Here is a 14,331-nt window from a genome sequence, read left to right on the forward strand (position 1 = left end):
AGTATTATAAAAGTTATTCCTTAGGTTAGAGGACTGCTCTTTATATTTTTTACTTCAAAGGGACTTTACAAAAAGAATGAAAAGAAAGAAGGAAAAGGGACTGCAGAGTCTTCTTAAGGTCAAAGGCCATAGTCCAGCAAGATGTTTTAATGGCCCAGAGACAGTGCAGCTGCAGGCAGAAAGTTGGGATGCTGCTCAGAAATACAGTGTGCAGTTGTCAGTGATTGCCAGTGGTCCTACGGGTTCATGATCATGGAAATGCCTTGAAAAATATCTGGAATTCAACACCTGTGACCTTTTAGGTCTTCATTTTTTTTTTAATGAAACATGCCTGTTCACCTTTTAGAAGCTATAAATGTTTCTTAAAGCTCAACACACAGAATAATGAATTAATGGTGAATATGGTAAAATGGGACTAAAGGGAAGTGTTTATGGATTTGGGTCAAACTGATGACTAAAAGTTTTAGTTGGATGACAGGGTGGAAAATCCATATAGACTAAAACAGTTAAGCTTCTTTGCAATAAAATATTTCTGTTCAGACATGCCAAAAGCTTGAAAATAAAAATTTTTGTTTCAAAATAAAACTCTCCCTTTTAAAAAACAACTAAAACAAGAAAACGACTAAGCAAAAGACACAATTCTAAAAAGATAAAAATAACTCTAAAAAGACATAAATTCTAAAATTTCTTTGCAGAAAGGAAGTCTTGCTTTTGTCCAGGTTTAGTTTGCAGCCCCAAGTATTTGTTTAGTTCTGAGCTTCTTTTTTGTTGTTTGTTTGTTCATTTGTTTGTTTATATACTGATTTCAGGCTCTAAAATATATTTTCTCAGTGTAAAATTTACCATTTTCTCAATATTTTTCCATACTTACAGGGCTATGCCTTAAAAAAAGATTTAGTTTTGGTTAGCCTGGAAAAGAGAAGACTGAGAGGAAATTAACTACCGTCTTTAGCTAACTTAAGAAGAGTCACAGAGAAAACAGCCATAGACTCTTCTCAGATGGGCACTGCAAAAACATAAGAGGCTTCAAGCCACATCACAGGACATTCCAGCTGGATATAAAGATAATATTTTTCACAAGAGTGTGGCCAAGTACTGGCACCAGAAACTAGAGAACCTAAGAATCTCCATTTTTGCAGACTTTCAAAACCTGATTGGGCAAGCCTGAGCACCCTGATCAGACTTCAGAATTAGCCCTACTTCTTGCAAGCAATAGAAATACATCAGTCACTCCAATTTAATTTACTCTGTATTTCTAAATGTGAATGTTTTGCACAGTAGTGCTCTGGGTTAGATCGAAACAATACACAGAATGATTGAGTAACCACTACATGACTACCAAAAAGTACTGATCTGGCAGGTAGTGCACACATTCCATAGAAATCCGAGTGGTATTTCATGCTCTACTTTAGACTTTCAGGCTGAGCTTGGCCAATTACAAGGAGGAAATTTGCATCATGAGCTTGGTTTGGACCACACCAGCTAACTTGCCAACCAAAGCTCAGACAGTATGCTCAGGATATTTTACATTAAGCACTGGTGTGATTTGGACCTACACAACCCTCATGTGTTGAAATATCTTCACAGACCCTTACAGCACACAGCAAAGCATGCAACCCTCAATCTCATTCTATAAAACTTCTCTCTGGCAAGCTGCAACACAGCCCTCACATTGTGTCCAACAGCTTGAAGAGAAATAGCAGTTATCTCTCAGGGTTATAGGAACATCACATGGTACCCAAAAGAAACCCAGAGGCACAACCTATTCAGTATGGACACAGTTCATCAGTTAAAACAGGGTGGGTGTGAGCCAGAGTGTGCAACCCAGGATCAGGTACTGAAACAATCCCTGGGATTGTGTTATTGAGCACCATAGACACATATACTATAGACACTGCAGTCTTTCAGGGAGTCAGGTTGCAATTAGTTTTAAATGAGGCTGAAGTTTTTACTCTGTATGGGAATAATGTCTCTCTGAAGTAGATTTTAAAACCAGGAAAACTTTTTTATCTATTCCATTTTCTAAAAAGTCTAATTTGTGTGTAAATTTTTCAATTAAGAATAATTAAGAATGCCAAATAAAATACCCAGAAGTTAGGAAATACCATCTCTAGGATTGACGTTTTGGACTGAATTCACATATGTTCTATGTATGATTCATGGTTTCATGATTGACTGGTGGGTTTTTTCCTTCTCCCATTGGACTATACAGCTTTGCATTAACTAAAAAAAGGGATGGAAAACACATGATATTCTACCTCAGGCAAGGGGTTTGTTTTTCTGGGTTTCCTAGATTGCAGCTGCCAAAAACAGGTCTTTTCTGTGGTAGACCTCACAGCCAAGAGTGCCCAAGCCTTGCAGCGTGCTGCTACATGAGCCATCAGGGAGAACAGGATGAGATTAGGCTTCCTTTGAGTGCCTAAGGCGATGCCTCAGGTTTTAGCTTTCATATTTTTCAGATTCTGTACTGCTTTAGTGCATGCTTCTGAACTTCATGTTAGGGGATAGTAAGCTCTCTTCATAGAGTAGGTAGACCAAACAATTCCTTCTCTAGCTGGGGACCAAGGACAACCGATCCAAATCTCAGGCCCAAGAGCATAAACAACAGTGGACTGAAGAGAGAAAATCAAGAAGGATGGGACTTCATAACCTAAAGCTATAACTGGACAATTAACTCCAATATGCTAATGGACCAGAACTTATAAAAGTGTAAGATCCCATGACCAGTCATCCATTTTCTGACCATTTTGGGTTCATCTTTGGTGTAGCCCTGGCTGGACTCTTGTGCTGCCCAAGGTGTATCTATTGAAGCCTCCTAATCAATACCTACTTTATTCTTTAACTCTAGGTCAGCCTACACAAGACATAAAAGGTGTGCTGCACTGAAAGCTCACTGAAAGAGAGACATTTTCCTTTGTAACTGTAATTCCCCTGAGCTGATTTAGTATTTTGGAATATTTCCACCTACCTCTGTCACAGAATGACAGAAAACAGTTCAAGCTTTTAACAAAATTATTTAGAGTAGGACATATGTGAACAACCAAAAGAACTTGAATATGTTGACATCCCAGCAGTTATCTGACCCTTGCTAGCTCAGGTACTGACAGCACAGGACTGTGAGCAGCACAGACTAAATGTGCTACAGGCTAAATGTGTAAATGAGCCTGCATGCCTGGATTCTGTAATTGTATTGCTAATAAATGAAACACATAGTTTAAAGTTAACATAGTGCCACTTCTATGAACAGTAACACCTCTTGATTAAAATGTATTAGGAAAACTGTCTTGCCTATGAAAAAAAAAAAAAAAAAAGCCGTGAAAACTCTCCAAACACACATATTACAGGAGGCATTTAATGTGCACTTAATACAATTTTATACAACCAATGATATCAGCTAATAGGCCTATAGTTTGGTATTTGCTTTCCATTAATTCAATTAATTCTCAGATGAGTAGCAAGTCTTTGCATATTTATTCTTCTCAATGTTTAGGGCTGATAGAAATTTGAACGTGAATAGTCTGCCAAAGTGTTCTTCAGCTCCCAAGGCATTGAGCTCTATCAGTCATAATGACAATTTAGCTTTGATGACTAAACACTACTTATGGCAAAGTTTAATGAGAACAGGCATACCCATTGTACAGGGAATTAAGTTTAGTATTTTTAGCAGAATGTTTCTGTATTTGAATTATCTGGTTATGCACAAGAATGTGAACTAAAATGAAAAATAATGTAAAATTGAGAAAGACTTTGAATAACACATTTCTCTTTAACAGTGAATTTTGATTTAGGATTCTGTCTCAGCTCAGAAAGCTGACCATGCCTTGAACTTTGAAGGTCAGAGAGAGACATGGGTTACTCATATAACTGAGGTCTTCCTTTTCCCTTAGGAAAGAAATCCTTCCAGAAGCACTGTGTCAGAAAAACTGTAACTATTCTAAGTCTTGCTTTGACCACTCTGAGGAGGCAATCACTGACCACTCTGAGCCCTAGCCCAGGTCCACTAGCCATGTCCCAGGTAAACAAGCTCTCAGGGGACAATATTTTTTTGCAACATGTACCTTCCTTCAGCAACCTCCTTCAAGCTTCTCTTCTAACTGAGCTCTCTGCTTTGTCGCACTCCCAACCACAAATTTATGTGTTTGTGGGGAGTTTGCCCCAACTACCCCAGACTCTGTGTCGGATGAGACCATGAATTCCTAGCTATGACTCAGATAAACATGTCCTCTGTACAGTTAAGCACAGCTGTCTTGGGGTGATTTTATGATGATTAGTCTATTCCCTGATTGCATGCTTCATGCCCAAAAATGGTTTAAGATGGGTCAGGAGGGAGAAGGGAGCCTTGAAGCTCTTTGGTGGCCTTTTCCAAAGCCTAAACCCCAGGTGTCAATCATGCCCTGTAGTCTGGGGTTTTGCTTGGCCAGCATGGAATTTTTGGTTAGTCCAGGTAGAAGTTTTTCTTTGTCCTTCCTGGACTTGGAAAGGCTGCAGCAGCAATTCTTCAGAGGCACTTCAAAGTGAACTGGATGGTTGGGTGTTGGTCCAAGATCAGAGACTAGCAGGAAAGAAGAGGGGCCTCTCCATTTTGGCCTCACATCTTGGGAAAAGCTGAGACAGCAAGAGAAAACTCACCTGCTTCCTCTGCTGTGAAGAGGGGACTGACATCAGAGACTCACCAGGTTTCATATCTGTTTGCCTGAACTGCTGCTTGAATCTACTGGGGGTTTTTGTTTGTTTGTTTGTTTGTTTTCCCTGAAAACCGATGCCATTTTGTCCCCACTAAGTGGCAAACTGCTGTTGGCTTTTTTTCTTTTCCTAGTATTCTGGGGTTTTGTTCCAGTGTGTGTGTGCATGGGGGTGCAGGGGTCTAAGTTCTGACAATTCAATATCTAGCATTTATTTACTTTATACTGTGCCATGTGGGCACTTTGTCAATAAATGGTTGGGGTTTTTTTCACTTTCATCCAATGGTATTCATTTCTTATTGACAGAAAGGGATTATTGGAACCCTTTTTGTTTTAAAGGAAACACTCATTCCACAGTGCTTTTCCCCTAAACTTGTCTCTAAACCAAGACAACAGCGCAAGACTTCAGGAGAGAATTCTTCTGATACTCTACTGTTCCCTTTCCTTTGGCAACCAATTTCCAGGCTTAACTGGACTAACCTGGAGCTTCTACTCTTCATGTCTCTTCCAACTCTTAACCAAACGTAAGTGTCAGGTGAGATCCAGCTCAACATTCTCAAGCCATAGCCCAGGTGAACATGTCCTCAGGGAACAATTATTTTTTATACTGTCCCTTCCTTTGGCAATCCCTTTACAATCCCTGACCAAATGAAGTGCTAGGCTTTCTATCTTTTCCCAAAGCTGAACATAACCAGATCCCTAATCATAGATTTAGGCTGAGACAGCCCAAAGCCCCTAACCATCAACTAGATGGTTGATTATTCTCTGAGAATAATTCTTTCCTGCCCCGCTCCAAATGGGTATTCAAATTTGGCCTATTTTCTGTCTCTTAGCCTAATTGTAGCCACAACTTCAACACCTAGTATCTGCAGAGACCAGCCAAAGTCCCCAAGCCAAAGCCATGATGAACAAGTTATCCTAAGAGAATTCTTACAGAAAATATTTTTATCAAAATTCTTGGCTCTGCCTTGTTAAAAGTCTGACTTAATCTGAATGCAAAGGATGGGTTGAGCCTTATTTCCAGATCCTGACCTAGCAACCAGATTAAAAGGATTTCAGGGAAGAGGTATTTCAGCAGTCTTCCCCTTACTCCAGCTGCTCCTTTTCTGCCCCACAACAACTGTAGCCCCAGGTTTTATCTCTCTCCCAACCAGGTATGTAATGTTAACATTAACCCTAATCCCATACATCAGCTGAGCCTTCTCCAACATGCTCAGCCATGGCTTGGATGAAAAATGTCTCCGGGAAGAATTTTTTTCATGTTCTACCCCTTTTTGGCAGCTCTTGGTAGCTCCACACCCAGTGCATCTCCAGGCATGATGACTCTCATTCCCCTAATCCAACACTTAACTCTAAGCCATTCCTCAACCTGGGCTGAGTCTTGGCTCAAGGCATCCAGCCATGACCTAGATAAGAAATTTCTCAATGAAAATTCTGTCTGCAGACTACTCATCCCTTTTCCAACTACTTGTTAACATTGCCAAGGATGGTGAATCTTGGATCAGGGATGTTCTTCTTGTTGTTGCTCCCTCCTTCCAGAAAAATAATGGGTATATGACTTAGTATTTTCTGTGAATTATGTACTGAGTTCACCTTAAAGCAACTCAGAGTCACAATCCATATAAGACAGCAAAATTGCTTATTCAAGATTTTTTCAATTTCCTGCCACAACAGCCTTGAATGTGTTTTTATTGGGATTCTGCTTATTTACCTGATCAGAGGCTTTATCTGCTTCTGGCCTATCCATCTGTCTTCTAGCCTAAAGAATGTCTACAGCTGCAAGACACATGGCTTCAATATCATTCAAGATAATCATTAAAATCTCTTAAAAGAGGCATTATGAGACTGCAAAGCAATAGTTGGGTTTCCTTCATGCCATGGCAACCAGCAGGTATGGAGTTTTAAATATGGTGGTAATGTACTGTGTAAGGTATGTCTAATAACAACGTTTGCACTCTCAACAGAGCTGACATTTTAAAAAATAAGTTTAAGCTTTGTCTCCATTCTTTTTGGTTTTGCCATTGTTTTCTCTTTTTTAGTGTGTCACGTGTCAATCATATGCTGTGATCTTTGGGAAAATTGCATGAGAAAGATGATACTTTATATTAGCTCCGCTGGAAGAATCCTTGGGGTAACTTTGATCAGATCTATTAATACGGTTGAAGATTAATACTAGACTAATATGTGTCAAAATTAGTTCCAAATAAAATGTTTGCTTTATTTGATGAGTATAGTCAGAGTAGTTCCTTACTGTTTTATTCAAAATATTTCAATTTGCTACAACTCTATGCTTATTAATGGCTCTGTCTCATTGCTTCAGAATAAAAATATATTTATTCCTTTCAGATTAACTTACTTTATCAGCCGAATCAAACTGAAACTGGCTATTTCCAGGTGTGGATCCGCTCCCTTTGTTCTTTTTTTAAGACAGAAATGTTTTTCCGACGAGAGCTCGGCTCTTCACGACGCTGCCACTTGGTGGTGCCCCGGCGCTGCAGTGAAAACCATCCTGTCAATCGCTCCAGCAGGTTCTTGCGGTGATTTCTTTAAAATGAGCAATATGTTCTGTTCTATGGCCTCTGTTTAATATATGTATATGTATATGTATATGTATATGTATATGTATATGTATATGTATATGTATATGTATATGTATATGTATATGTATATGTATGTATAACATCTATATATATATGTAATGCATACAAAACACAAAACATTCACTGTAGCTGAAAGATGCCTTCAAATTTGTTAGGCATATTTTTTTGATTGATGTATTTAAAACTATAACTACATGATCACTGTTCTGTCACCTCTATCTATATAGTGCAACATCTTAAACTTCTTAAAATACTTACAGAATACATTATTCGGGATGTTAGGGTGGCTGAAATGTGCAACCAGTTGCAACAACAACAGTTAATATTTTCTGAAAAGTGAAAACAGTCCATGCTAAACCATCCTTGATTAACTGATGTCTTTCTATGACAAGGTGATCCACTTAATGGATGAGGGAAAGAAAGGCTGTGGATGCTGCCTACCTGGACTCTAGTAAAGCCTTTGACATTGTCTCCCACAGCATTCTCCTGGCTGCTGACGATTTGGATAAGTGCACTGTTTGCTGGATAAAATACTGGCCCAGTGCAGCTGGTCACTAGCGGCACTACTCAGGGATCAGTATTGGGTCCAGTTTGTTTAACATCTTTATCAATGACCTCAACAGCAGGATCAAGTTGACCCTCTGCAAGTTTGCAGCTGACACCGGATTAGGTGGGAGTGTTGATCTGCTGGAGGGTAAGAAGGCTCTGCAGAGGGATCTGGACAGGCCAGATCCATAGGCTGAGGCCAAGTTAAAGAGGTTAAATGAGACTGAGTGCTGGGTCCTGCACTTGGGTCACAGCAAACCCATGCAACGCCACAGGTTTAAGGTGCAGTGTCTGGAAAGCTGCCCAGCGGAAAAGGAGCTGGAAGTGCCGGCTGACAGCAACTGAATGTGAACCAATGTGTGCCCAGGTGGCCAAGAAGGCCTGTATCAGAAATAGCTTGGTCAGTAGGACCACGTAAGTGGCTGTCACTCTGCACTCAGCACTGGTGAGGCCACACCTCAAACCCTGTGTTCAGTTCTGGGCCCCTCACTACAAGAAAGACATTGAGGTGCTGGAGCATGTCCAGAGAAATACAATGGGGCTGGTGAAGGGGCTGGAGCACAAGCCCTGTGAGGAGAGGTTGAGGGAACTGGGGGTGTTTAGCTTGGAAAAAAATGAGGCTCAGGGCTGACTTTATCACTCTCTACAACTGCCTGAACGGAGGGTGTAGCCGGGTGGGGGGGCTGGGATGGGGCGACCTCTTCTAGTGACAGGACGAGAGGCCATCACTTCAAGCTGTGCCGGGGGAACTTCACTTTGGACATTAGGAGGAACTTCTTCACAGAAAGGGTGGTCATACATTGGAATGGGCTGGAGGTGTCTAAGACTGGACGTGGCACTTAGTGCCACGGTCTAGTAGACAGGGTGGTGTTCGGCCATAGGTTGGATTTGATGACCTCAGATTGGAAGACCTCGGCTTCGGCCGCTCCCGCTCCGTTCGCTGCCTGCCACGTCGAGATCGCTGCCTTCCCCGCCGACACCGCCCTTGGCTGGGCTGGGCTGGGCCGGGCGCTCCGGGGAGAAGGAGGAGAAGGAGGAGAAGGAGGCGGAGGCGGCGGAGGCACAGGCACAGCCCCGCCCCGCGCGGCGCTGATGGCGCCGATGGCGCTGATGGCTCTGGCGGCTGTGGCGGCGCGCTGCGGCGGGCGCGCGGCGGGGCGGTGACGTCGCGCGCGAGGCGGAGGGCGGGGAGGAGGAAGAGGAGGAGACCCGGGCGGCCCCGAGGCTGAGGCAGCCGCGTCCCGCGGAGACTCCGCTCCCGTCCCGTCCCGTCCCACCCTACCCCCACCCCCGGTGCCTCCGGGCCGGCGGGGCTCTCCCGAGGCCGCGATGCGCTCGGCCTGAGCGCGCCCTCGCCACCCCGCTCGGTTCGGGCCTCTGCGAGGCCGGGGACCGCGATGGCTGCAGGAAGCTGGCAGGAGGCGGCGGCCCGGTGGGCTGAGGAGGCGGCGGCCCGGGTGCGGGACGCCTTGTCGGGCGGGCTGGGGCTGCTGCGTGCGGAGCTGGGCCTCGAACTGGGCCTCGACCCGCAGGCGCTGCCCGCCTGGCTCGCCCTGGCGGTGCCGGCCGCGCTGGGGTTCGTGTTGCTGGGGCTGCTGCTGGCCGCGGCCTGCGGGGGCGGCCTCCGCAAGAAGCCGGCGCGGAGCGCGGCCGTGAGGAAGGGTGACGAGGCGGTCGGCGCGGGCCTGACGGCCGGCGGGGGCCCGGGCAAGGCGGCGGGCCCGGGCCCCGGGCAGCTGAACCTCAAAGGCGATGAGCAGAAGAAGCGGAACAGGAAGAAGCTGCCGGAGAGAGCGGCGCGGGTAAGAGGGGTGCGAGGGCCGGGAGGGCAGCGGGGGTGAAAGGCGTGCTGACAGCGGCGGGACTGGGCGGGCTGCGGCACCCGGCCCGCTCCCAGAGGGGAGGCGAGGGGGTCGCGTCTGGAGAGTGGCCCCGAGCCGGCTGCCGCTCCCCAGGCCCTGTCGCGGTGGGAAGGATCTGGGTGCCATAGAGCTCTCCCCGATCCGCCGTGCGGTATTTGCCTGTGAAAGAAAGGGGTGGGGGAGTCCTGACTGCTCTGGAGCTGTCTCACGTCGTCTGAGTTATTTTGTTGCTTTGAAAATCTGGAGGAGCAGCACTGTAGTAAACTACGCGTTTAAACAAGACCTGGGTGATGAGGGAAAGGCTGGCTCTTTGGAAGCATTTTATTTTAAACAAAAATCATATGAAAGGTGCTATTGCTATTATTATTCACTGAATAGTAGGGTTAGCTACCAGTAGTGGAGACCGTAGCATGGCTTAGAATTTTGAGCCAGGAGTTGTAGTCTAGACAGGTAAAGACTATTGGAAACAGCATTTTAAGCCCTCTAAACGCTGTGATGATTCAAACTTGAGTAAGCTTTTTGCTTTTCATTTTCAATGGAACGTGTTAGTGTCAATGTTGCTGTGAGCATGCCTCAGTAGGAATGTGTCTGATTTGGTTATTACAGCAAGGATCATCTCCTTTAATAAGGAAATCTGTGTCTTAGCAGCCCCTTAAAAAGAGAACATTCCTGTAATTTATATTTTTTTAAATCCTTAATCTGTGGTGTGGGAATCTTCCATCTTTGGCAGTATGTGTCCACTTAAGAGAAAATAAGTAGAATGCAGAAATTGTCAACTGTCCTTTTAAAACTTACAGTTGTCATAGTTTTGAGGCTTGAAGGGATTGCTTCTATAGCTTTTATATTGTTAGGATGTTTGTAATCCTATTTATGTCCAAATGGATTATAGGAATGAAAGTGTAACAGATGTCCCCTGCCTATTACAACTGTGTCATATAATTATATCTTGCTCTATAAAATCTGAATTTTTTCCCTAATGATGAGAGAAAGGAGAGACAATGGATTTGTATCTTCATTTGAGTCTGAGGCAGCATTAACATTTGAGAAGTTTGGGAAACTTTTTAATGAGAGTATAAGACTAGAACATAAACAAAAAAAAGTCTGCATGGGCTATCAGCCTGTCTTTGAACACTGAACTACTGAAGTTGTTTCTGGAAGTTGCAAGAGACTGAATACTGAGCACCAAGAAGAGGAAACATGATTCAGAATCTTTCCAGTGTGGCTATGTTCTCCATTTTGGAGAAGGCATGCTAAAGATGTAAATTTTTTGCCATCTTGAGAAGCAGATACTTCAGTGTCAAATAAATATGTTGTGCATTCTTGACAACAGAAAGACTAATCCTAGAAATTAAATCGATTTTGGTTCATTTATTTCGTTGAAACTGCAATATGAAAACAAATAATAAACTCTTGCAAGTCATTGCCTAAGACATTAAAAATGCCTCCACAGAAAATTGAGTGAATAGGCAGATGTCACTCTTGACTTGACAATGCTTTGTAGTATACAGCTTCATGAAAATGAACTTTAGTAATTTTATATAAAAACGGACATTTTTCATTAATTTGAATAATTGTACTCTATTGAGCTTGGTTTACATAGGAATAGAATAAAGCTAAGGCAATGTAAGAGCAAATGTTTTTGTAATCAAAAGAGCGAAGTAATTTTTAAGCTGTCATTCTGTATCATTAAGATTTTAGAAGTTATTTTTATAGTACTTTGTATTCATCATTTCCATGGTGAGATAGAAAAAAATCCTACCTTCTTCCAGAAGGAAATCTGGAAACAAACTGAATCATTAACTGTAGTGCAAATAAGTTTATACCAGTGACAAAGTTTAACAGGCCTACTTTGTGCTCATTTTCCAAGATAAGTTTAGACAGACCAATATTAGCATGACCCAGTGTTTTCTGACTTATATGTGAAAAATTCTCAAAATAACATTGGAAACTTAAAGATGCAGCAAAAATTCTTACAGATTGCTGCCTGGTCATTTTCAACGTGGGGTTTGTGTGCTGTGATGCTAATACGGAGGGCTGGGAGGGGAAAAGAGTAAGCCTATTACCAGTAGATTTACTACAGGGCTTGTTATGCCACGGTCTAGATTTCCATTGTGAGCCTTTCAGAAAGCTTAGAGCAACTGGTCCGTGGCTTTAAGAACACACTACAGATGTCTAATTAAAAGCTGTAGGGTTACTTTAATACAGAATTACTGAGCTCACTGTATGGCAGGTGATGTGTAACACTCATCAGTCAGGATCAGAAGTGTTCTTCACTGTAGCTTTTTTGAGGAAGAGTATTAATTGGTTTTTTCCTTGCATGTGGCTTTATTCAGTACCTGTGTAAGTAGGGTACAACTTACCTCATGTTCTTAGTAAAATAGGTTTCTTTGAATAACGCTGCATTGACTGAATACAATAGCACCTATGAGATTCTGTTTATTTACTGGCTATGAACAGAATGAGAAAAAAATGGAGCTGAAACTGTTTAGCCATTCATTAACATTAAAGTTTACAGAGCCAGTTCTGGCTTTCTCAGGCTGCTAGGAGCAAGGTATAATGGTGTCTTTACATCAGATTCTGTGCAGTAAACCTGAAACTGCTTTTTTCTTTTTTTGTTTTTGTTTTAACTCCTGGAAGAGGCAGAGGGCTTTGGCCTCATTGAGAAATTTTTTTCTGTCTGTAAAACTTGATATTTACTTTTGATTCCTTCCTTTTCTGAATAATTACTATGCCTCTCCTACTTCAGCAGAAAAAAGTGAAGCTGTTCTTACATAGTTTCTGTGCAATCTGCCAAACACCACAGAAACTTGAGAGTAGCCATCTTCTGTGCTCTGCTACCACTTTAGGAAGCCATTCACACCATCTATTTGTAGATGTGGAAAATACCAAATTGACTTTGTACTTCGTATTGTTTGTTGTACGTCTGGAGAATAAATGCTGCACACTCTAGTAATTTGCATTCATTTGAGGAAGTTTCATATTTGATCTGCTTAAAGAAATTTCTGGGCTATGGTTATTTATTGCTTATTTGCACTTAATACTTTCAGCAGATACTCAGGTGTTGGTTTGTGTATATGTTAATGGTCAAATGGCAAAAGTAGGGCTGTAGGTGTCTTCAGGCCTCAGAGAAAATTGCTTAGTTTCTTTCTGAAGAGAAGCTTACAGAAAACATTGGTAAACAGATTCTTTCATTGGCCAAAGATATTGGAAGCAGAGGTATCTTTATAATGTGTAACTGAGGACTTTGGTTAATACAGCCTTGTAAGATTGAGGTGATAACAATTTCATTAATCCTCTTTGAAGTGTGAAACTGAGTTATCCTTTGCACTATCATGTTTAAAGAGTACTTTTTGTTTTGACAGTCTAAGCAAAACCTTTTCAACATTTGGTATATCTTAACACCCTCATATAAATGTGTGCAGAAAAAGGTTTATTAAGTATTGGAATTTTATGGTTCTCAGGCAAGAAAAGTATTCAGTAATCAATACTGTTACTGACAGCATTACTCCTGTCTTGTTGCATCATGCCTGACAGCTTTAAGATGAGGGTTGAGAAGTTGGTAAATTATAAATTGCACAATTTTGAGTTAATTAATTTTGTCAGTGGATGTTTAATATATTATCCATAAAGTTTAAAGCTTTGGGCTGTAGTTGTCTTTTTAAAATTAAACATTTCTGAATACTGTAGAAAAACTTTCTTCTTTGTTGCTTCTGTTGCTTTCTTTGATATATCCAAAAATGGTCACGTGGATTTTGGTTAAAATGCTGTGATTCATCTATGGGCAGAAAGTAAATGTGGAAAGCTTCTACTGGAAAGGAGGGTATTACAATTAAGGGATGTATTTCTCCCCAAATGTATCAAAATTCAAGTTTTCTAACATATTTCTAAAAGTTGTTGTTTAAATGATCAGATAGCATTTTGAACAGTCATGTGGATGAATTTTTCCAGGGGTAATTTTAATTGATATGAATTAGTTCATTAGTTCAGAGAAAGAGCTGAAGTATTTTTAAATTAAAGATTAAAACTTCTATTTATTGAATAGTTATGAGGGATTAAGAAAGTAGTTTTCACTTTAAGGTATATGTGTAATAGCTAAAAAAGCAAGGTACAGAATTTAAAAAGTTAGTTGGCTGTAAACTTTTTTGATACACATCCAATACTAGATGCATCCAATATGTTATCTAACTTTACTGCTAAACAGTCTCTGGAGAAAATAGAGAGGCACAAGAACTAAGTTTTAGCAATGAGTTATTTTCAAGATTAAATATCAGTTCTTTGGTATCCCTGTGGAATATACTAATAAGGTGGATTTTTTTGAGAAGAACTTTTAGAGAGAGTTCCTAGACCAGACTTGTAAAATATACGTTGTTGTCAGAATGCTGAGGGAAATGTACCGCATATTAGATATTAGAAGTCTAGTTTAAGCTGGTTGTTGAAGAAGAGGGGTTAGGTGACCTGATCTTTCAATTTCTATTTATAGTTACTTTGAAGAAGTTGGCATGCTTGCTAACTACAGTAAGCAATACTATGTTACGCACTAGTGAAATCATGCCAAGGGTGGTTTGTGAGCATAACACAATGTGGCAAGGCTTAAATGCTTGTAACAGTTAAATTGAGAATCAGGTCTAATATTTGAAGGAG

At 41.6% G+C, this 14,331-nt stretch overlaps 1 protein-coding gene across 2 annotated transcripts in view; it reads left to right on the forward strand.

The window, feature by feature from the left end:
* The first annotated feature begins 9,015 nt into the window (after positions 1–9,015).
* The window catches only part of MTDH (metadherin), a 31,186-nt gene continuing 25,870 nt past the window's right edge, over positions 9,016–14,331 (forward strand). For both annotated transcript variants that reach the window (XM_012571942.5, XM_030266455.4), the window contains exon 1: positions 9,016–9,630. In XM_012571942.5, coding sequence (XP_012427396.2) covers positions 9,226–9,630 — 405 coding nt within the window. In that variant the 5' untranslated portion in view covers positions 9,016–9,225. The remainder of the gene's footprint in view (positions 9,631–14,331) is intronic.

This window comes from Taeniopygia guttata, chromosome 2, assembly GCF_048771995.1.
Source record: "Taeniopygia guttata chromosome 2, bTaeGut7.mat, whole genome shotgun sequence".
Taxonomy (NCBI): Eukaryota; Metazoa; Chordata; class Aves; order Passeriformes; family Estrildidae; genus Taeniopygia; species Taeniopygia guttata.